Source organism: Drosophila rhopaloa, unplaced genomic scaffold (assembly GCF_018152115.1).
Source record: "Drosophila rhopaloa isolate 14029-0021.01 unplaced genomic scaffold, ASM1815211v1 contig_164, whole genome shotgun sequence".
In the NCBI taxonomy this organism is placed as follows: Eukaryota; Metazoa; Arthropoda; class Insecta; order Diptera; family Drosophilidae; genus Drosophila; species Drosophila rhopaloa.
In genome coordinates, this window is record NW_025335044.1 from 61,068 (window position 1) to 84,544 (window position 23,477).

The window sequence follows — 23,477 nt, forward strand, 5'->3', positions numbered from 1 at the left end:
CAATCTTCTAGCTTTTATAGTATCCGAGATCTCAGCGTTCATACGGACAGACAGACGGACAGACGGACAGACGGAGATGGCTAGTTCGACTCGGCTAGTGATCCTGAACAAGAATATATATACTTTATAGGGTCGGAAACGCTTCCTTCTACCTGTTACATACTTTTGCACGAATACAATATACCCTTTTACTCTACGAGTAACGGGTATAAATATCATATAGCTGCCATGCAGACGATGGCAAAACGCAGCGCATTAGTTAAACATAATATACCAATAAATAAAAACGAAAATGTTGAGCTCAGTTCAAAAATGTTTATCTTCTTAAAACAATAATTTGTTATAATGTTATTTAAGTTCACCAACAAATTCTGCTTCCAAGTCCGCTATCATTTTTTCATCATCATATTTTCCTAAGTTCTTTGGCAAATTTTTGACACATTTTTCAAAATTGTAGTAGGAGGATGACAAGCCAGAACTATCATTGCCATTAATCATTTCTTGATCACGGTTTTCAAAACTCTCTAAGTTGTCGTTTACTAAAAAATGGCATGATTCTTTTGATATTTCCTTGACATTTTGTGCTGAGTCGTTCAACAATTCTGGAATTATTTCGAAACGATTAGTATTTAATTTTTCAAAACATTTATCATTTTTCAATAAATTATTATCAAACTCGATGTTATATTTATCATTAACGTCAATTGTAGTTATTTTGGAGGATGTTTCACTAAAATAGACATTCTTTTTATAAAGTGGATTAATTGCTTCAGGACCAGTTTGTAAACTAACTTTTTCTTTTTCTTTTTGATTACTTGGGATTACAATTTCATTCTCATCAGCATGAATGTGTAATTGACTTATGTCTTTAAGTGATATCCATTTTGAATTATCCGAATCAGTAATGTTTGTATGCCTGGTAGTTATGATCCCTACATTTTCAAAATATTTTTTAAAGGTAATATCAGCTTTCTGAGGATGAAGCATTATTTCCAATGCATTAATATTACAATTTTGTCGTAGTTCAATGCTGTTTTCGTTTAAACGGGATTCGTCTAAAAGAGTGATCATTATTTCAGAAGGCACAGGACATCTATAATTTCGCGATTTTAATAAAAATATGAATGATCTGTAAATTTCCAAGCGACAATTCCAAATGTTTCGTAAATATGGCTTTTTCATCGGTTGAGAATGTATTTTAATAAAAATTTCCAATAAGGTGTTGTGCACGTCCTGTAATTTTTTTGATATAATTGGTTAAATTTGTATTAGGAATACTTTACTATACTTTCCTTTAAAAGAGATTGTTTAAGCAAGAAACCAGAAGATGATAACAATTTTCGCAGGCAAAAATGGGCTTCCTTACGAAGCAGATCATTATCTTCATCACCAAATGACATCTCCAACATCAAATAAATGTCTTTGACCGAACCTTTTTGCATTAAATTTGAATTGCCTCGCTGGTTTGGGTTTAAAAAAATATAAAATTTATATTTAATGTCTTACAATAAACATATATGTTACTTACACATGTTAATGCTGTTGCGTCTCGTGGATCTATGTCATCCAATATTTCCTTAATAAGAGTCTCCGATATAATTTCGCAGTGGCTTCCTTCTTTTAGGGTAGAGCACCATAATGATATTACCTTATACACAATTAGGCGTATACGGCTAAAAAATAAAATTGGAGGGTATTTTTAGTCGTTATATATTTAGAAAACATGAAAACGAGCAGTGCTTTTTACTCATAAAAACGAGATCACGAGAGGTGAAAAACGACAATATATTCTGGAGTTCCGAAATTCAACACACCCAAACTCCCCTCTCTTTCTCTGTCTCAATCCCTATAAGATGAGCTAACAGGAGGAGGACATTCTATTAAAATCATAATACCTGTTGTTACCTATGAAATTTAATTTGTTTTTGTAATACGTATTCTAGTCGATACTTATTTATTAAATTATTTTATGGATATACTTTTAACAAATAAAATTAAATTTGATTGTTCTGAAAGAAATGAATTTATTCATTAAGAGAATTTAGATAATGTAAATTTATGTCATACAAATTTAAATACACTGATTTGACGCGAAGCGAAACATGTAAAACAATAAAATTAACGGAGTCCTTGTTTTTTCTCGAAGTTTTTATTTTTATTTTGGTGGTCTGTTTTTTCGGCTTTTACATGCAATTGCATTATATTTCCACAGAGAACGGATAGAAGTTACGATTTTTTGTGAATAGTTAAAAATTAAGTTTTATTATTATAAGTGTGACATGAGACATGTAAAAATAACTTTAAAATATTTAAACAAGTTCATCTCGACCCTTGCTACTTATTACAAAAAAATATTTTATCGCAGAAATTATATGCAAATAGGCAAGTTTATTTGTTTAAATGTGGCTATAGAAAAAATTGCAAGGAATTTTAAAATAAAATTTGTTTTTTTTCATTTAAGGGGTTATCCGGGTCTTGACACTTCAAAAATTCATTTTTTTCAAACTTTTTTATATAATAGTACAAAGTTTCAGGAATGTTGTCTAAAAATTTCAAGTCGATCGAAGCAAAACTGTAGGAATGGGAGAAATTTAAAACCCAGCGCGTCGAACGTCACAACAAGCCAAGGGCTCTGGCGTCGGGCAGATGCGGGCACTTTAAACGCGTTTTTCTCAAAACCACTTTTTTGAAGTCGGTAGTCACGATTTCTCAAAAACTATTGCACCGATCAACTTCTGCTTTTGCACACTTCTTTTAAACATAATTCTCTTGTCCTTAACGGAGGGATTTTTTAAATTTTTAATTACAACTCATTTTATAAGCCAAAATATGGCCAAAATTTACGTAAAAAATGACACTTTTTATGAAAAGCGCTACAAAAATCCATTTTTTATTTTTAAATAAAAATGGCTCGTAGAGGACAAGCGAGACACATTCACTATCAGAATAATTTTGGTTTTTTGATTTCAGATAAAAATTGGCGGAGATATTTTGCCTACCGCAAAGACACAATTTTTTAAGAGGTCAAGTTCAAGCCTGCCTCAACGGCTCAATTTTAAAAATTTTTGGTTCAAATTTTTACACAATGTTGGTCAAACCATAAACATTAATGTACAATAAATTAAATTTGTGAAATTGTCGTAAGATCTTTAAAAAAAATTCACGAAAATAGGCTTTTTTTCGTGTTCCAAGACCCGGATAACCCCTTAATGTAAAATGATACTAAGTAAAATGATACTAAATATGTAAAAATACTATTTTGCTCGCCACTGTTTTTATTGATATTATGTTGAATTATCAAGTAATATTCTAAGTATTTTAACCAATAATTTTTTTATCGATTAAACTATTCATATGCGGATAATATATATATATATATCTTAATATTTTAAGGAAAAGTATGTGGTCAAGCTGCTAGGCCAACAAAAATTGAGCAGCGTCATAACAAATATTTTGACGGAGGAGATGGTGCTAAACTACAACAAGAAAGGAAGAAAACTTCGGCAAGCCGAAATTTATATACCCTTGCAGTTGTTTCAAATCTACTACATTTCGATTTCTATGCCTATATTACTAAAAACAAGAGAGAACGCTATAGTCGAGTGCCTCGACTATTAGATACCCGTTACTCAGCTAAACAACTTAATATAAATATGCGCTATGGTATTGCGCCCCAAGACATTGGTACCACGGGCCACGAAAGGCGGAAATATAGGCGCTAGCCAGGCTTAAGCGTTTAATGAGTTTATGGGCGTTCGAGTGGGCGTGGCAAACTTTTATTAGGCCAATCGATAGGTATTGACGAAACAAATACATATCAATTAAAATTTTCATAATAGCATCAAAACTGTGGCCGCAGCTTGTGGCTTGTGGGCGTCAGAGGGGGCGTGGAACAATTTTGAAACAAACTTGCGCTGCGTATGAACTCCTAAAATCTACATGCAAAATGCCAATCTTCTAGCTTTTATAGTTTCCGAGATCTCAGCGTTCATACGGACAGACAGACAGACGGACATGGCTAGATCGACTCGGCTAGTGATCCTGAACAAGAATATATATACTTTATAGGGTCGGAAACGCTTCCTTCTACCTGTTACATACTTTTGCACGAATACAATATACCCTTTTACTCTACGAGTAACGGGTATAAATATCATATAGCTGCCATGCAGACAATGGCAAAACGCAGCGCATTAGTTAAACATAATATACCAATAAATAAAAACGAAAATGTTGAGCTCAGTTTAAAAATGTTTATCTTCTTAAAACAATAATTTGTTATAATGTTATTTAAGTTCACCAACAAATTCTGCTTCCAAGTCCGCTATCATTTTTTCATCATCATATTTTCCTAAGTTCTTTGGCAAATTTTTGACACATTTTTCAAAATTGTAGTAGGAGGATGAAAAGCCAGAACTATCATTGCCATTAATCATTTCTTGATCACGGTTTTCAAAACTCTCTAATTTGTCGTTTACTAAAAAATGGCATGATTCTTTTGATATTTCCTTGACATTTTGTGCTGAGTCGTTCAACAATTCTGGAATTATTTCGAAACGATTAGTATTTAATTTTTCAAAACATTTATCATTTTTCAATAAATTATTATCAAACTCGATGTTATATTTATCATTAACGTCAATTGTAGTTATTTTGGAGGATGTTTCACTAAAATAGACATTCTTTTTATAAAGTGGATTAATTGCTTCAGGACCAGTTTGTAAACTAACTTTTTCTTTTTCTTTTTGATTACTTGGGATTACAATTTCATTCTCATCAGCATGAATGTGTAATTGACTTATGTCTTTAAGTGATATCCATTTTGAATTATCCGAATCAGTAATGTTTGTATGCCCGGTAGTTATGATCCCTACATTTTCAAAATATTTTTTAAAGGTAATATCAGCTTTCTGAGGATGAAGCATTATTTCCAATGCATTAATATTACAATTTTGTCGTAGTTCAATGCTGTTTTCGTTTAAACGGGATTCGTCTAAAAGAGTGATCATTATTTCAGAAGGCACAGGACATCTATAATTTCGCGATTTTAATAAAAATATGAATGATCTGTAAACTTCCAAGCGACAATTCCAAATGTTTCGTAAATATGGCTTTTTCATCGGTTGAGAATGTATTTTAATAAAAATTTCCAATAAGGTGTTGTGCACGTCCTGTAATATTTTTGATATAATTGGTTAAATTTGTATTAGGTATACTTTACTATACTTTCCTTTAAAAGAGATTGTTTAAGCAAGAAACCAGAAGATGATAACAATTTTCGCAGGCAAAAATGGGCTTCCTGACGAAGCAGATCATTATCTTCATCACCAAATGACATCTCCAACATCAAATAAATGTCTTTGACCGAACCTTTTTGCATTAAATTTGAATTGCCTCGCTGGTTTGGGTTTAAAAAAATATAAAATTTATATTTAATGTCTTACAATAAACATATATGTTACTTACACATGTTAATGCTGTTGCGTCTCGTGGATCTATGTCATCCAATATTTCCTTAATAAGAGTCTCCGATATAATTTCGCAGTGGCTTCCTTCTTTTAGGGTAGAGCACCATAATGATATTACCTTATACACAATTAGGCGTATACGGCTAAAAAATAAAATTGGAGGGTATTTTTAGTCGTTATATATTTAGAAAACATGAAAACGAGCAGTGCTTTTTACTCATAAAAACGAGATCACGAGAGGTGAAAAACGACAATATATTCTGGAGTTCCGAAATTCAACACACCCAAACTCCCCTCTCTTTCTCTGTCTCAATCCCTATAAGATGAGCTAACAGGAGGAGGACATTCTATTAAAATCATAATACCTGTTGTTACCTATGAAATTTAATTTGTTTTTGTAATACGTATTCTAGTCGATACTTATTTATTAAATTATTTTATGGATATACTTTTAACAAATAAAATTAAATTTGATTGTTCTGAAAGAAATGAATTTATTCATTAAGAGAATTTAGATAATGTAAATTTATGTCATACAAATTTAAATACACTGATTTGACGCGAAGCGAAACATGTAAAACAATAAAATTAACGGAGTCCTTGTTTTTTCTCGAAGTTTTTATTTTTATTTTGGTGGTCTGTTTTCTCGGCTTTTACATGCAATTGCATTATATTTCCACAGAGAACGGATAGAAGTTACGATTTTTTGTGAATAGTTAAAAATTAAGTTTTATTATTATAAGTGTGACATGAGACATGTAAAAATAACTTTAAAATATTTAAACAAGTTCATCTCGACCCTTGCTACTTATTACAAAAAAATATTTTATCGCAGAAATTATATGCAAATAGGCAAGTTTATTTGTTTAAATGTGGCTATAGAAAAAATTGCAAGGAATTTTAAAATAAAATTTGTTTTTTTTTCAGTTAAGGGGTTATCCGGGTCTTGACACTTCAAAAAATTCATTTTTTTCAAACTTTTTTATATAATAGTACAAAGTTTCAGGAATGTTGTCTAAAAATTTCAAGTCGATCGAAGCAAAACTGTAGGAATGGGAGAAATTTAAAACCCAGCGCGTCGAACGTCACAACAAGCCAAGGGCTCTGGCGTCGGGCAGATGCGGCACTTTAAACGCGTTTTTCTCAAAACCACTTTTTTGAAGTCGGTAGTCACGATTTCTCAAAAACTATTGCACCGATCAACTTCTGCTTTTGCACACTTCTTTTAAACATAATTCTCTTGTCCTTAACGGAGGGATTTTTTAAATTTTTAATTACAACTCATTTTATAAGCCAAAATATGGCCAAAATTTACGTAAAAAACAAGAGAGAACGCTATAGTCGGGTGCCCCGACTATCAGATACCCGTTACTCCGGTAAAGGGAGTGTGAGGGAGATGGAGATAGAAACTTTGATCACGCATAACTTTTTAACGAATGGTCCGATTTGAAAAATTTCTTCTACATTTCGATAGGTATTGATAAACACAATAAAACTGCATTTTTATTTTTCGAAATATTTAAATTTTTAAAATCGTATATAAGCGATTGTGGGCGTTAAAGGGGCGTGGCACCATTTTGAAACAAACTTGCGCTGCGTAGGAACTTCTAAAATCAATGCAAAATGCCAATCTTCTAGCTTTTATAGTTTCCGAGATCTCAGCGTTCATACGGACAGACAGACAGACAGACGGACAGACAGACGGACAGACAGACAGACGGACAGACGGACAGACGGACAGACGGACATGGCTAGATCCACTCGGCTAGTGATCCTGATCAAGAATATATATACTTTATAGGGTCGGAAACGCTTCCTTCTAGCTGTTACATACTTTTGCACGAATACAATATACCCTTTTACTCTACGAGTAACGGGTATAATGACACTTTTTATGAAAAGCGCTACAAAAATCCATTTTTTATTTTTAAATAAAAATGGCTCGTAGAGGACAAGCGAGACACATTCACTATCAGAATAATTTTGGTTTTTTGATTTCAGATAAAAATTGGCGGAGATATTTTGCCTACCGCAAAGACACAATTTTTTAAGAGGTCAAGTTCAAGCCTGCCTCAACGGCTCAATTTTAAAAATTTTTGGTTCAAATTTTTACACAATGTTGGTCAAACCATAAACATTAATGTACAATAAATTAAATTTGTGAAATTGTCGTAAGATCTTTTAAAAAAATTCACGAAAATAGGCTTTTTTTCGTGTTCCAAGACCCGGATAACCCCTTAATGTAAAATGATACTAAGTAAAATGATACTAAATATGTAAAAATACTATTTTGCTCGCCACTGTTTTTATTGATATTATGTTGAATTATCAAGTAATATTCTAAGTATTTTAACCAATAATTTTTTTATCGATTAAACTATTCATATGCGGATAATATATATATATATATCTTAATATTTTAAGGAAAAGTATGTGGTCAAGCTGCTAGGCCAACAAAAATTGAGCAGCGTCATAACAAATATTTTGACGGAGGAGATGGTGCTAAACTACAACAAGAAAGGAAGAAAACTTCGGCAAGCCGAAATTTATATACCCTTGCAGTTGTTTCAAATCTACTACATTTCGATTTCTATGCCTATATTACTAAAAACAAGAGAGAACGCTATAGTCGAGTGCCTCGACTATTAGATACCCGTTACTCAGCTAAACAACTTAATATAAATATGCGCTATGGTATTGCGCCCCAAGACATTGGTACCACGGGCCACGAAAGGCGGAAATATAGGCGCTAGCCAGGCTTAAGCGTTTAATGAGTTTATGGGCGTTCGAGTGGGCGTGGCAAACTTTTATTAGGCCAATCGATAGGTATTGACGAAACAAATACATATCAATTAAAATTTTCATAATAGCATCAAAACTGTGGCCGCAGCTTGTGGCTTGTGGGCGTCAGAGGGGGCGTGGAACAATTTTGAAACAAACTTGCGCTGCGTATGAACTCCTAAAATCTACATGCAAAATGCCAATCTTCTAGCTTTTATAGTTTCCGAGATCTCAGCGTTCATACGGACAGACAGACAGACGGACATGGCTAGATCGACTCGGCTAGTGATCCTGAACAAGAATATATATACTTTATAGGGTCGGAAACGCTTCCTTCTACCTGTTACATATTTTTGCACGAATACAATATACCCTTTTACTCTACGAGTAACGGGTATAACAATGAAGCTGTGTCAATATTGCGCACCATTTTGCCATCGTTTCTATATTATCCGATTTTAATTTAATTAAATCTGTAATTCCATAACATTTAAATATTATCAAATCCTAAAGAACAAAAAAAAAATAATTAAAAACAATAGAAAGAAAACTTTTGGGAAAGTTTTAAGCAGATAGCTTTAAAACTGAGGGACTAGTTTGCGTAAAAACGGACGGACGGACAGATATATATATACTTTATGGGGTCGGAAATGTCTCCTTCAATGCGTTGCAAACTTCTGACTAAAATTATAATATCCCCCTGAAATTTACAATAGAGAAAATATGAGTGTTTTATTATTGATTTTGGAAAATGGATACAAACTTCATATTCTAACAAATTTTTTGTAACGGTTGTAAGTATATATAAAATGAGATATGTTTTGTTATTCACAACTTTAAATGCCTTCTTCTCCTTCAGATCAGATCTATTTAAATTCAAAATTTTAGTCCCACCATTGGTTTATTAATTTATTTTTTGTTAGGTAAGACAAAGCATATTCTGAAAATAATTCCTAAAAAATTTTATGAGATCACTTTCTTCCAATCCGTCTTCGGTATCTGGTAAAAATCTTCAAAGCGCGATTGGAATGAATCTATACCGATTTTCAGACTTGATCACTTTGCTAGTTAATATGTAAAATTTGTTTCACAGTAAGCAAGTACGTAATACGATTTTGCCTTGTAAAGCTGTTTATTTGTTTATAGGGCAGATATGTGCAAGTGATATATTTTTACTTACATAACTTGATTTCGATTTGCTTCTGATAACATTGATTTTGTCCTTTCGAGAGCATCCATTAAAATATTTAAAATGAGCCGAAAATCCATCCTGAGGTGTGCATGACAACTTTAAGTAAACATGTAAATAAATATATTTAGACGTAAATAATCAAAGTAACATGTAGGCTTATTGCTGATATTTTAATACTTATAAGGTTTTTAACGAGAAACTCGGCTATCCTGATTTTTTAAAAGATAACAGAATTTTTATAAAATAACCTGTAAGTAAATTTTCTAAAAATTGCTCATTCAATTAATTTTCATGTATTCTTTTGTTTAAGGCACTAGTAAAGAGTTTTCGAATTACATTCTAACTCCTTTAGCTTCTAGCTTTTTCTTAGCTTCTCCCAATATTGTCTTTCTGTTTTTTCCCTTGTCATTTTAAAACACAACAAAAATCCGCAGCCAATTTTTAAAGTCGAGCTAGAGGCAGCTAGCAGAACCTTGACAGAAATCATATTAAAGTCAATATTATGGCTTTCATTAGGCAAACCGATTTGGAGTACCAGTCCTTATTGGCCGGCCGGATTTAAAGACTTATTTACTCGGTTTGAAAAGGCTGAATCCAACTTTAAAGGCCCTTTGGCTACCAGGTCTCTACTGATGTTGCTGACGGCTGCACGGCAGATCCAGAGGAACTACTCCTGCAGCTGCCTATTTTGGACCTCCCGATCGAGTCGCTCCTTCTGATCTGCACCTCGTCAACAACGACCTGGCATCTACGTGGTGTGCTGCTGCAGTTGGCTCTGGCAAAATTTTGACGCCTGCTTATACGAACACGGGACCATTGCAGTCAATCTTATCTGGAGTCGCTCATATGGAACCTAAGCCCTTATCGGGCGTTTCAAAAAAAAGATTATTTTCGTCTCTCGCCATAATCCTGGTGCTTCTGAAGATGACGTCAAAAACTACCTGCGCAGCAAACTGGATGTTGCAACTGCGGGTACTGACGTCGAGTTTTTTTTTTACTGATTATTTTTTATTTTATAATAATTAGTATATCGAATTTTTAGGCTAAAATCACGGTTTTTGACTTCAAAGTGTCACCAAAATTCCAAAAATTGAATAAAAAAAAACTCAACGTTGTGACCTTCAGAAATATATTAACTAATAAACACAATTTTTTTTTTCAAATGATCCATTATGGGTGTGTGCTGTTCACCGCAAACCCTTTTTTTTGAGGCGCCTGCGGAGTTTGGCTGCGAGCGGCAGATTTATTTTTTTTTTTTCGATGAAAATTTGTAAAAACTTAGTTTAAGTGTTGTACTTTAATATGCTATTTAAATAATTAATCTGACTTTAACCGTATCGGGGGAAAAGATTCTTGAAAATAGTCCTTTTTTTTTGACGAATTAACCATACCCCCTTAAGATGGCGGACTAGTTCTTTTTATCTTGAGTTGGCAGGACTGTTGATGACATCAGGCGGTAATTTCATGTCAATGTCAGTATCCGTACTACATTTACGCTTGTGTTTACCAAACGATCAAGAGTGCATTTGTCGATTTTTACAATGTCTGATTTAATTGAGCAGAGAAGTGCCATCAAATTTTTTTTTGCGGAATGAAATTTCGGCTGCGGAAGGGTGTTGAGGATGTTGCGGAAGGCCTTTGGTGATTCTACCATGTCCCAGAAAAATGTTTATAAGTGGTACAAAGACTTCCAAGAGGGTCGGGAACGTGTTGATGACTTGGAGCGCTCCGAACGACCATCGGCGTCAACAGATGAACAACACGACAATGAAGTGAAGGAATTAGTGCTCAAAAATCGTCGGTTGACTGTTGGAGACCTTACTGATATGATCGGAATATCAGAAGGATCTGTGAAAACCATTTTGAAAGACCATTTGGGCCTAGGAAAAGTCAAATCTCGTTTGGTACCGAAAACGCTCAATTTCTGCACTCGTTCTTCGTGACCAAATCGCCAAGAATTCGACGCATATCGTTCCGCAACTACCGTACTCTCCTGATTTGGCTCCGTGTGACTTCTGGCTATTCCCAAAACTCAAGAGACCGCTCCGGGGAACGCGTTTCGAGTCGATTGAAAAGATAAAAGCGCAATCGACGAGGGCGCTCATGGCTATACCGGAAAGGGACTATTTGGCCTGTTTCGAGGATTTGAAAAAACGTTGGCATATTTTTTTTTTATAGGGAGGGGATTACTTTGAAGGGGATGAAATTGATTCAGGAGAATAAATAAAGAATTTTCACATTACAAACAAATTCACCTTACTTTTTGCCCACAGTAGTATGTTGGCAGATATTTGCTAACTTTAATGTAATAAATAAAAAAAAAAGTTCCCCCTTGTGGAGACTTCCAAAACTCGCCACCCTTTAGTGCGAACTGGAAAGGCCCGAACCCTAAGAAATGCGGGAACACCATAAGAAACTCCATTCATCAAATTACAAAGGATGTAATTAACAAACCGAAGCGGACCATGGGAAACATGCAACACGAAATGGGAAAGCCACATAGCTACATTGAAGCTATGATGATAACCCGTCAACAAAGTATAATAGTCTTTAGTTCATGTAAACAACCTATGAAAAATATGCAGTCAAAATAATATAACTGAAGTCTACGATCCATATGGATAGGCAGTTGGAAAAACGCGTCTCACAAATAAAAAACATCCAAATAGAAAGTTACACTTTCTACTGCGTTTTCATCTACCGGATGGAAAATGAACAGTGAACATGAACTTAATTAGGGCCACATGAAGCAAATCAAAGGTCTGCAACCAATTGCAAGTTACTTCTATGAAATGACAATCAGCTTTAATACATAAGTATGTCAGTTCCCACATTAAACTATCCCCACAACTGAACATCAATCATCATTGATAGCTCCTCTTGGCCTCCTCTTCACCTACCGCACTGGTAAGTCCCACGTGGCGGATATAGGATATAGTCGGCCGATCCCTGCCGTTCCAACTTATAAATTGCGTGCAAAGGAACGAAGGGTGTGTGCAAAGTTTCGATATCTTTAAAACTGAGAGACTCGTTCGTTATAAATATATATACTGCGTTGCACACTTTTGACCAAAATTATTAATAATATAAAAAAAGATAGTTGTTGACTTTCTTGACATCGACAGATTGAAATTTAAGTAATTTGTAAAAAAATGTCACCCAGGTAGGTGCAACACCTCAAAATATGGCACAACTGAAGACTTTCATCGGCAAGCGAACATTTGGAAATGGAACAATCCCGGCTACTACCAGCGGATGTCAAACATCCAATGATTGTGCCAAAACATCATCGCCTTTTCCATCATACCTTGGATCACCAGCACAAAACACATTTTTATTACCAACAATATTGGCAACCTATGCACGCCTTTAACAAATGTTTTTATCAACGATACAAAACAGCTGATCAACATAGAAGATTTGCCAGCTGTTCGGGTACGCAGAACCAGCTGCGACTAAGCCGGACCGTTTGGACGTCAGGTGCTCAAAGGACGAAATCCACGAAATACATTTAAAATAAATATTATTAAAGGAACGAGGTGTCTATTTTATTTATTTATATAAAGCTAACTTAAGGTGTAAAACTATAAATTAACTAGTTATTCAGAGGATTAGCAACTATGGCCTTCTGCTCGTCTGGGATGACAGTAGTAATTTAATGAGAACGATTTTAAATTTTATGTAAGAGTTTGGCTTTTGAATCAATGAAATGTTTTTAGGGTTTGCTATGATGTTGACTGGGTTGTCGGAGAGGAAGGATGTAGCTCAGAGTTTGGAGGGGGCAGGGCAGGAGTTTAAAATGTGGTCCATGTTTAATTGTGGGCTGTTCCAATATGGGCCAGTCTTTAGGAGGTATCTGTCCATGTAATGAGCGTTGGTAAGTGAGGTGTGCGGAATTCGTTTTATAATTATATCAGTTTTCCTGTTACGATTACTGTTTGAATACGAAAAGTTTGAAGGTGTATTTAGAGCGATTTAATTAGGGAGAGGTAATGTTATGAGGGTCGATTTATATTTGTTTGGTAATGTGCAATGTCGTTAATGTTATTATTTTGTGTTTATATACAGTCCCGCACTAAAGTTTTGGCACACCTGAAATTTTGGACTTTAAATGTTATTTTTAGGCTTCTGTAGAATTTTTAATGATTCCATTTTTTTTGGTTAAATAAAAGATTATTAATTTGAAAGGCACTATTAATTTTTAATATTTTATAACGTTATTAAAGCTATTTTAATTTTAAATGAAAAGGAACTTTTTTCGTGACACAAAAGTCTTGGCACAGTTAAAATATTTTTGTGTACTATTTCTATATTAACCCGGATCTGGTCATACTTTTTTATGAAATTTATAACGGTTTTCCCGTTCAATAACATGTGATCAAAGTTTTTTTTTTTTTTTTTTTATAGTTTGTTGAACACGCCACACAAGGATGGACCTTATTTTCGTGTATTGACGAATTATTTCTAAAGATCCCAAAAAAAAGCGGGTAACGGGTGCTCCATTCTTGAGCAAATCAGGTGTGGTCATAGCCGGTCAAAAGTTAATCAAGATGTGTTATTACAGAAGACGACCGTGTCTGTCACGGCCGAGAATCCATAAGTCTGCCGGGTGTCGTCTGCGGAGACGCCGTCGACCCAGTGGTGTTGCAAGATGTCTTGCCAGACAGTTTGCATGTGTGAGCAAACGTTCCCGGTATCGACTTGAGGATTTGCAAATCGTCTCCGTTACCGTCGGCACTCCCGTGTTCTGGAACATAACTCGGTTTTCTACATAATGGTGCCACTTCACCCCTAGCATCCTCCTGAGAGCCTTTGTAATGCATGTTTGCATCCTTTTTAGTGACGAATCACAGGCCATGCCCCAGCAAGTGATTCCCCAGTTTAAAGTTGGAAGGACAATGGCCTTAAAAAGCCGCACCTTAGCTTCAAGGGATGGACGAAGGAGCCAGTGCATTTTGTCAAGTTTTGTTCTTGCTGATCCACAAACTCGATCAATTTGTCCCTTCCAACAAAGGCGACGGTCTAAGGTAACTCCGAGGTACGTCACCTTATCTTCGTGCTTGAGCCTATTCCCATCAATGTAAAGGCTACGCGAACGGCCAGGGCGGAGAGCAAAAGTGGCATGTTGCGTTTTGTCAACATTAAGCGCAATGTTCCATCGAGAGGCCCAGCACTCAAATTCGTCTAAGAATGTCTGGACGCGTCGGGAGGCAGACGTAGTGGTGCTACCAGCTGCAAGAAATGCAGTGTCATCTGCATATGTGGCCAGGAGTGTACCACGAGCAACTGGGTTTGGAAGATCCGAAGTGTAAATTGTATACAGGACCAGACCAAGGACGCTTCCCTGCGGGACACCAGCTCGAATTGGGCGAAGTCCAGAACGGTGTCCACGAATGTCTACAGCAAACTCTTTATTATCTAAGAACGAAGCAATGAGATTCCAGAACCTTTCAGGCAAAAGCGGCATTAGCTTGTAGAACAGTCCTTCGTGCCAAACCCTGTCAAAGGCTTGTCGAACATCGAGAAAAACGGCTGAGCAGTATTTGTGGTCTTCGAAAGCCCCCAGGACATGGTTAATTACTCTGTGCACTTGCTCGATAGCACTATGGCGACTACGAAAACCAAACTGGTGGTTCGGAAGTGCGTCTTCAAAGGCGTTAATAGCTAGAAGTCTACCAAGCATGATCCGCTAAAAAATCTTGGAGAAAGTGGATAGTTTGCTGTCCACTATAAGGCCTATAAGATTCCGGGCAACATGGGTCTTTTCCGTTTTTTGCCACCATTGTGACTAATGCTCGTTTCCAAGGTGATGGAAAATATCCAAGGTCCAGGCAAGCATTAAAGAGGAGATAGAGCTGTGCAATGACAGAGCTAGGCAGAGCCTTTGCTACTTTGCCATCAATCGCGTCCATGCCAGGAGCTTTAGTAGTAACCAGTCGCTTTATATGACCACGTACCTCATCTTCGTCTACTGGACGAACAGTAACAGGAGGGCCAAATGAAAGTCCTAACCTAGAGATTGTTGTCTGGACTTCTTCGCTTGTTGCAAATTCAAATGGAGTAAAGCGATTTTCAAAATCATCGGCAAATACTTCAGCAATCTCGGAATCGCTGTGGGCCCAAGTCCCATCACCACGTTTAAGGGAAAACCTCTGAAGCGGCTGTCTTTTAAGGTTGCGGGTGCATTTTCAGATTCCGTGATTCTGGTTAGGGTCAATTGCATTGAGCTTGTCTATAAAAAATTCTGACTTGGCCGAACGGAGGACTTTCCTTAGCTCTGATACAGTAGCCTTCCACCTTGCCATATCGATGGTATGCCTCGTCCTCATCCAGACACGGCGAAGTGCATGACCCTTTCTGGCCAAGGCAGCAATTTCTGGCTTTGAATAAGCCCAAGATGGAGGAGGAATAGGTATACTTCTAGGAGGAAGGGCAGCTTGATGGATCTGTTCAACTAAGTCCTCAGCAAAGGAATCTACGTCGAGAGAGCAGTAAGATGCGCACTGAATCTTTTAAGATCCGAGCCCGGGGAAGAAGCCTGGATTTGGTAACGATCGTATAGGCAGCCACGCAAAAATATATCAGGAGCGGAATATGACCAGAGGAAAGTCCCGGGCACTCTGAGATTGTAAGGGGGTTGCACGGGATGCCTTTGTACACAGCAAAATCAATGGCCGTCGGGAGGTGGTCATTGATCCAAGGAAAATGAGTGGGTCCGCCAGTAGCCAAAATCTGCATATTTGAGTCAGCAATAACTGACATCAGGGTGTTTCCCCGAGGGCATGATCGCCTGCACCCCCAGAAACTGTGGTGCGCATTCCAATCCCCTCCAATGAGAAAGCGGCTAACTACAGAGCCAGAAAGACGCAGACATTCCTCAGTCGTCCAAGAAAGGCGGTGACCTGGTGGACAGTAGACAGCACCAAATGAAATTCTGCCAAACCCAGTGACCAAACTTATAACTGATTCGAAAAGTGAAGGTGGATCGAAAATAACCTCTTCCCAGATTGCCGCAGAGGTTACGAATGAGTTTGGGAAGGTAGTTCAACCCATGACTGTGCAAAGGGCCCTACACGAAGCCAACTACCACAGTCGTACAGCTAGAAGGAAGCCATTGATCTCAGATGTCAATAAAAACAAGAAAGGAAAGCTAACTTCGGGCGGAGCCGAAGTTGATATACCTTTGCAGAATATTCTGTAAATTATATTCTCCAAAATTATTCATATGCTTCATTCTTAATACTTATACAAAATCCCAACTTCCTAACTTTACAAGCACCAAAGTTATGGCATTTCCAATCAATCAGTTATATGGCGGCTATAGGATATAGTCGGCCGATCCTTATGAAATTTGTAGGTCGGATTGATGGCCAAAAATAGAACCCATAGAAAATCCCAACTTCCTAACTTTACAAACACCAAAGTTATGGCATTTCCGATCAAGCAGTTATATGGCGGCTATAGGATATAGTCGGCCGATCCTTATGAAATTTAGTAGGTCGGATTGATTAGCCAAAAATAAAATCCATAGAAAATGCAAACTTCCTAACTTTACAAACACCAAAGTTATGGCATTTCCGATCAAGCAGTTATATGGCGTCTATAGGATATAGTCGGCCGATCCTGGCCTCTCCAACTTATATACTGCGTGCAAAAGAAAAAAGGGTGTGTGCAAAGTTTCAATTCGATATCTTTAAAACTGAGAGACTAGGGTCGGAGATGTCTACTTCACCGCGTTGTACACTTTTGACTAAATTATCAAACCCTCTGCATAAATGTCATGGTGTGGGGATGCATGTCATCTGCGGGTGTTGGGGAGTTGGTATTTATCGAGGGAATCATGGACAAGGCTTATTACCTCAATATTTTGAAGGACAACCTTAAAACGAGTGCCTCAAACCTAAGCATGCCAAACTCGTTCACAAAAGCATACAGCCACAGATTTTCGCATGTGGCTTACGTACAATACCGCACACGTCCCCCACAATTACCTGATCTCAACCCTATCGAGCACCTATGGGACGAATTGGATAGAAATATAAGAAAGCATGACATTTCATCGAAAAATTATCTCAAACGAGGACGGAAGCTAACTTCGGCAAGCCGAAGTTTTAATACTCTTGCAGACTTTGCCGAAATTGCTAAAATTGAAAAAGTAGCAAAAAGAATAAGTTATACATAAATAAATAAGATTTGCGTAGTTTAATAGCTTTTATACTGCAAAAATGTCATATAAAAATAGAAAAAATTGATATTTTTGCTGCCTTTAACAAATTTTCCCTACGGAAGGTATTAGATATAGACGTCCGATTGGCAACCGATTTTACCCTGATCAAGGTATGCGTAAATAAATAAGACTTGGAAAAATTTATGTCAATAGCTTATACACAGCGCCAAATATTCTGAAAAACATCAAATTTGGACCGATTTCACCATATTGCTCCTATGGGAGCTATAAGATATAGACGTCCGATCGGCACGCGCTTTTACCTTGATTAAGGTACGCATAAAAAAATACGATTTGGAAAGATTTATGTTAAAAGCTGTTACACTGCGCGAAATATCATCAATTCATGCAAGGTATATCCGATTGTTCCTATGGGAGCAATATGATATAGACGTCCGATCGGCACGCGCTTTTACCCTGATCAAGGTATGCATAAGCAAGAGAGGAAAGCTAACTTCGGGCGGAGCCGAAGTTGATATACCCTTGCAGAATACTCCGTAAATTATATTCTCCAAAATTATTCATATGATGCATTCTTAATACTCATAAAAAATCCAAAATTCCAAACTTTAAAAAGACCAAAGTTAAGGCATTTCCAACCGTTCAGTTATAAGGCAGCTATAGGATATAGTCGGCTGATCCTTATGAAATTTGGTAGGTCGGATTGATTGGCCAAATATAAAACCCATTGAAAGTCCCAACTTCCTAACTTTACAAACACCAAAGTTATGGCATATCCGATCAATCAGTTATATGGCGGCTATAGGATATAGTCGGCCGATCCTTATGAAATTTGGTTAGTCGTATTGATTAGCCAAATATAAAACCCATAGAAAATCCCAACTTCCTAACTTTACAAACACCAAAGTTATGGCATATCCGATTAATCAGTTATATGCCAGCTATTGGATAAAGTCGGTCGATCCTTATGAAATTTGGTAGGTCGGATTGATTGGCCAAATATAAAACCCATAAAAAATGCCAACTTCCTAACATTACAAACACTAAAGTTATGGCATTTCCGATCGTTCAGTTATATGGCAGCTATAGGATATAGTCGGCCGATCTCGGCCGTTCCGACTTATATATTGCGTGCAAAGAATAGAAGGGTAGTTCGCGTAGCAACAGACAGACGGACATGCTTATATCAACTCAGGAGGTGATCCTGATCAAGAATATATATACTTTATAGGGTCGGAGATGTCTCCTTCACTGCGTTGCACACTTTTGACCAAAATTATAACACCCTCTGCAAGGGTATAAAAATACTATTTGGAAAGATTCATGTCAATAGCTTTTACACTGCGCGAAATATCATCAATTCTTGCTAGATATATCCGATTGTTCCTATGGGAGCTATAGGATATAGACGTCCGATTTTGAAACTTGATTTGCATACACATGTTTTAGGGCGACTGTGAAAGTTTCAGATCGCTAGCTTTTAAACTGAGCTCGCAAACTGTATTGAAACAGACGGACAGACGGACATGGCTATATCGACTCCCCTATTGATCCTGATCAAGAATATATATACTTTATGGGGTCGGAAACGTCTCCTTCACTGCGTTACAAACTTCTGACCAAAATTATTATACCCTCTGCAAGGCTATAAAAAGCTTTGATGAAGACCACATTTAATGGTATTGTTTTCGTCGGTTACTCTAAAGCTTGATATGCCATCGATCCATCGGTGTAGAGGAATTGATGGTTAGGATGGTTTGTACATAATATAAGTATTGGCTTTGCAGTACTTGGAAATACCGGAGTTGGTAGTTTTGATTAGTAATTCCATGCTGAATTTTTTATTAGGGTAGCTTTTGATTGGTAAGTAGGAGAGGTTTAGTTTCTATACTTCGGTCTATTGCACTTGGGTCTATTTCTTGGTTAAAATACTTACCGTTATTAATTTATTTGAGAGTTTTCCTGTTAAAAGTTCTGTCTTGTGTTCTATTGTGTTTTTATTGGATTCAATAAGTAGTTGGTTGGTATAGTAAATGTAATTGCTGATTCTTGGATTCTTTTAGATGGTTAATTAGGTGTGCAGGTGCACTTTCATAAATAAGTAGTAGTCAATTTTAGTAATTAGCATGATGGTAGTTTCTGGGATAGTTAGGAAGCCGGTATATATTTTTGCTCATCAGTTGTGTTTGCGGCATACATGTAGGTGTTGACATTTTTTTAATAAGAGGAAGCATTGCCAAGTGGAAGGGAAGTTGGAAAACGAAACTCAGTTTCAGATCAGATTATCTTTATTTTTGTCATAAGGTTAGAAACGTATTTAAGAATTCGAGGGCGTGCTCTCCATTTTTGAAGTTGGTGGATAAGGGAATTTTATCAAGAGCTTTTGCAAAGTCTCTGGATGTGATCGAAATGTGACATTTTATGTCTAGGACATATTTTTTCCTTTTAAAACCGAATTGGTTGTTGTAAATGAGTTTGTTGGTTCAAACCAACCACCACAACCTTTTGGCAACGATTTTATCTAGAACTTTTTCTAGGCATGTATTTATGGGTATAGGTCTGTAGGATTTGGGTTCGATTTGGGGTTTTTGAGGTTTTAAAATAGGGAGGACTAGGCTTAGTTTGTAAGATTGAGGGATGTGAGAGTTAAAGGTATTATTGAAGTGACGTAGAATTTTGAGTTTAAAAGGGGTGGGTGTTTTTTTTATCATACAATAGGAGATACGATCCATTCCTGGAGTGGCACCTTTGAGCCTCTTGAGAGCAGATAATAGTTCTATTAGGCATTTCTAGAGTTGAGTTTGATGGGGAGTAGGTTGATATGTCGCAAATCACGTTTAACCTCCGCATTTGCAAAAAAAAAATACCGTTATTTACGATTTTTTCTACGATCACGACTTATCACGTACAAATGAAACCCCTATATTGTACGGCCGGTTCACCATATACCACATAGTCTTAATAATTTCGTAGATTTCGCTTCGTTCGATCTGTTAAAAATTTTTGCACGAAAACCAAATACCATTAAATCTGAAAAGTAAAACTTTGGATATTTATGTAGCCGTTACTTACATATCAATTAGAATTTCCAAAAGTTCCAATAATTTTATGTGCATTTCCGGTAAAAAAGTTCGGAAATATACCTGATCCATTCTTATGTTATTTCTTTGGTTTACATGTAAATTTAATCCTTTATGTATTAGACCCAGAATTTGGTGTGTGCAAATATACTTTTTCATTACGTATGGTTTGCTGAAGAAAAATACGTTTTAGTAAAAGAAAATAAAAAGAAAATATTTTTCTTACCCTAATGCAATTTTAAAATATTCAATAAGATTACAAATTCGTCCAAAAATTTGTAATGCTCTTTCAAAAGGATCTTTAACCAATTCAAGAGTAGAAAGCCCAAAGTTATTTGCTTTAGAAGGGCTGTCAATAATTTCCTCGGGCAGAAGTAATGTTTTGTTTATAATACAATTAATATTATTTAGTAAAGATAATTGGAAATCTTTCCATACAGTTTTGATATTACTGTTTTCATTGTTGGAGTTACCACGAATATTTTGTAACAAAAGCCAACATTCACCAGTTTGACAAACAACATCAATATTAGTGCTGTCTATTAATATTATTAATAGTTTTTCGATTGATGTTGTACCAGATTTTATAACTTTTGGGTAATATTTCAGACATCGTTTGATTGCGTGTAAAGCAGCAAGTGTGCATCGTTCGTTTTTAAATATTTCTTTTAGAGATAAACATTCAAAAACTTTGGATAAATAAGTCGTCGCAAATGCTTTTGATAAATTAGCGTCGCTCTGGATTCTGTCTATTAAAAGTGCTGAAAAGAGGGAAACAATTTGATGCATCAATTTGTGTACATTTATATATTTATAAGCACACTGAACACGCTCATTGAAAAAAAGCCAAAATAAGGATATGTTCAACATGTCGGCCAACTTTGCGGTCCGCTTTTCAGCATGTAAATTGAAATAATTACTGTACAAAAAACACAAAAAAAACAACAAAGTAAAGATAAATATTCTGTAAATAAAAAAATCCCAACTTCGTAACTTTAAAATCACCAAAGTTATGGCATTTCCGATCAAGCAGTTATATGGCGGCTATAGGATATAGTCGGCCGATCCTTATGAAATTTGGTAGGTTGGATTGTTTGGCCAAATATAAGACCGATACAAAATACCAACTTCCTAACTTTACAAACACCAAAGTTATGGCATTTCCGGCCGTTCCGACTTATATACCGCGTGCAAAGCGAAGGGTGTGTGCAAAGTTTCAATTCGATATCTTTAAAACTGAGAGACTAGTTCAGACACACGGACTGACGCACACGCTTATATCAACTCAGCACGCGATTCTGATCAAGAATATATATACTTTATAGGGTCGGAGATGTCTCCTTCACTGCGTTGCACACTTTTGACCAAAATTATAATACCCTCTGCAAGGGAATTAAAAAGTAACAAAAATTTAAAAAAAAATTTATAAATTATTTTGTTTGTATCTGGAGCAATTTTAAATAGGTACATTCAACAACAACGGAAGCAAACTTCGGCAAGCCGTTGTTTATATACCCTTGCAGTAAAATAATTTGTTTTCATTTTTTTTTTTTTTTGATATTTCTATGGGAGCTACTTGTTAAAGATGTCCGATTTAAATTGCCATATCATTGGTTTTTAAGTGGTGCCATATGCCAAACTACAGTGACAACACTACAAACAAACAAAAAGAAAGCAGCTCCCATGACCCCCGATAACAGTGTGAAGCAAAATAATAATCACATTAATCTGCTTAGCGTTAAGCTGAGGTCCTGTGTTTTTTTTACCCTACTCAAACTCGAAATAATTAATTAAAAGCATTAGTCAGTAATCAGCAGCTCAGCAACTCTACCGTCTCAGGCACAAGACTCAAAGCGATACGGGGTTAACTGTCTCCTGGAACGCGTTATATCAGCGTAATGAAAACGCCATTGATCCGTCGGTTTTATTTTTCCTAAGAGTTATACCCTTGTAAAATATATATAAAACTTTTGTTAAGAAGTTTGTTACGCAGAGAAATTTCTGATCCTGTATATAACGAAGTTGATACAGCCATGTCGGTATGCAAATAATAATTAAATTGTGATATATATTTTCAGAGCCCGTCCGCCGCAACCTTGCCAAATTTCCGGTGCATGAAAATTATGGCTATTTTTACACGATATTGTTATTTGTTTTTGTTTCCCCCGATTGTTCCCAAGCTATTTAATAAAGTCGACAAAGCTGGTCTGTTCCAACATGTATATCACTTACAATAGAAAGAACACTTTTCGAAAAGTTTCATCCAGAAAGCTTAAAAACTGAGGGACTAGTTTGCGTAGAAACGAACGAACGGATGGCAAAGTCGGAAATGTCCCTGCATCGCCTTGCAAACTTTTGACTGAAATTATAAATTATGGAAAAACCATCAACAGCGAGTATTACTGTGCATTGTTGGAGCGATTGAAGGCCGAAATCGCTGCAAAACGGCTTCACATGAAGCGAAACAAATTTTGTTTTTGCAAGACAATGCAGTGGCGCACAAGAGCGTAGCAACCACGGCTAAAATAAGTGATTTAGGGCTCCGATTGCTTCGGCATCCACCCTATTCACCCGATTTGGCTCCCTCGGACTATTATCTCTTCCCGAACCTGAAAAGATATCTCATTAATAAAAAAATCAGCTCACGCGAGGAAGTCATCGACGCCACGGAGGAGTATTTTGCAGACCTTCCGAAAAATTACTTTTCGGATGGGATCAAGAAGTTGGAAAATCGTACTGATCAGAATTGACGAACAAATCCTTTGAAT

The 23,477-nt window shown here is 36.2% G+C and overlaps 1 protein-coding gene across 4 annotated transcripts in view; it reads right to left on the bottom strand.

Annotated features, from left to right (window-relative positions):
* Positions 1-295: 295 nt before the first annotated feature.
* The window catches only part of LOC108040059 (proline-, glutamic acid- and leucine-rich protein 1), a 42,687-nt gene continuing 19,505 nt past the window's right edge, over positions 296-23,477 (bottom strand). The window contains exons 3-10 of one of the 4 annotated variants that reach the window (XM_044458372.1): positions 20,936-21,470; positions 20,702-20,881; positions 9,430-9,537; positions 5,467-5,611; positions 5,231-5,398; positions 4,301-5,171; positions 1,529-1,673; positions 1,336-1,460 (exon numbers count right to left, since the gene is read on the bottom strand). In XM_044458372.1, the coding sequence (XP_044314307.1) occupies positions 1,660-1,673; positions 4,301-5,171; positions 5,231-5,398; positions 5,467-5,611; positions 9,430-9,537; positions 20,702-20,881; positions 20,936-21,470 (2,021 nt within the window). In that variant the 3' untranslated portion in view covers positions 1,336-1,460; positions 1,529-1,659. Of the gene's footprint in view, positions 1,234-1,292; positions 1,461-1,528; positions 2,397-4,239; positions 5,172-5,230; positions 5,399-5,466; positions 5,612-9,429; positions 9,538-20,701; positions 20,882-20,935; positions 21,471-23,477 lie in introns of those variants that run through there. The other 3 variants (XM_044458374.1, XM_044458373.1, XM_044458375.1) reach the window with 3 other exon arrangements.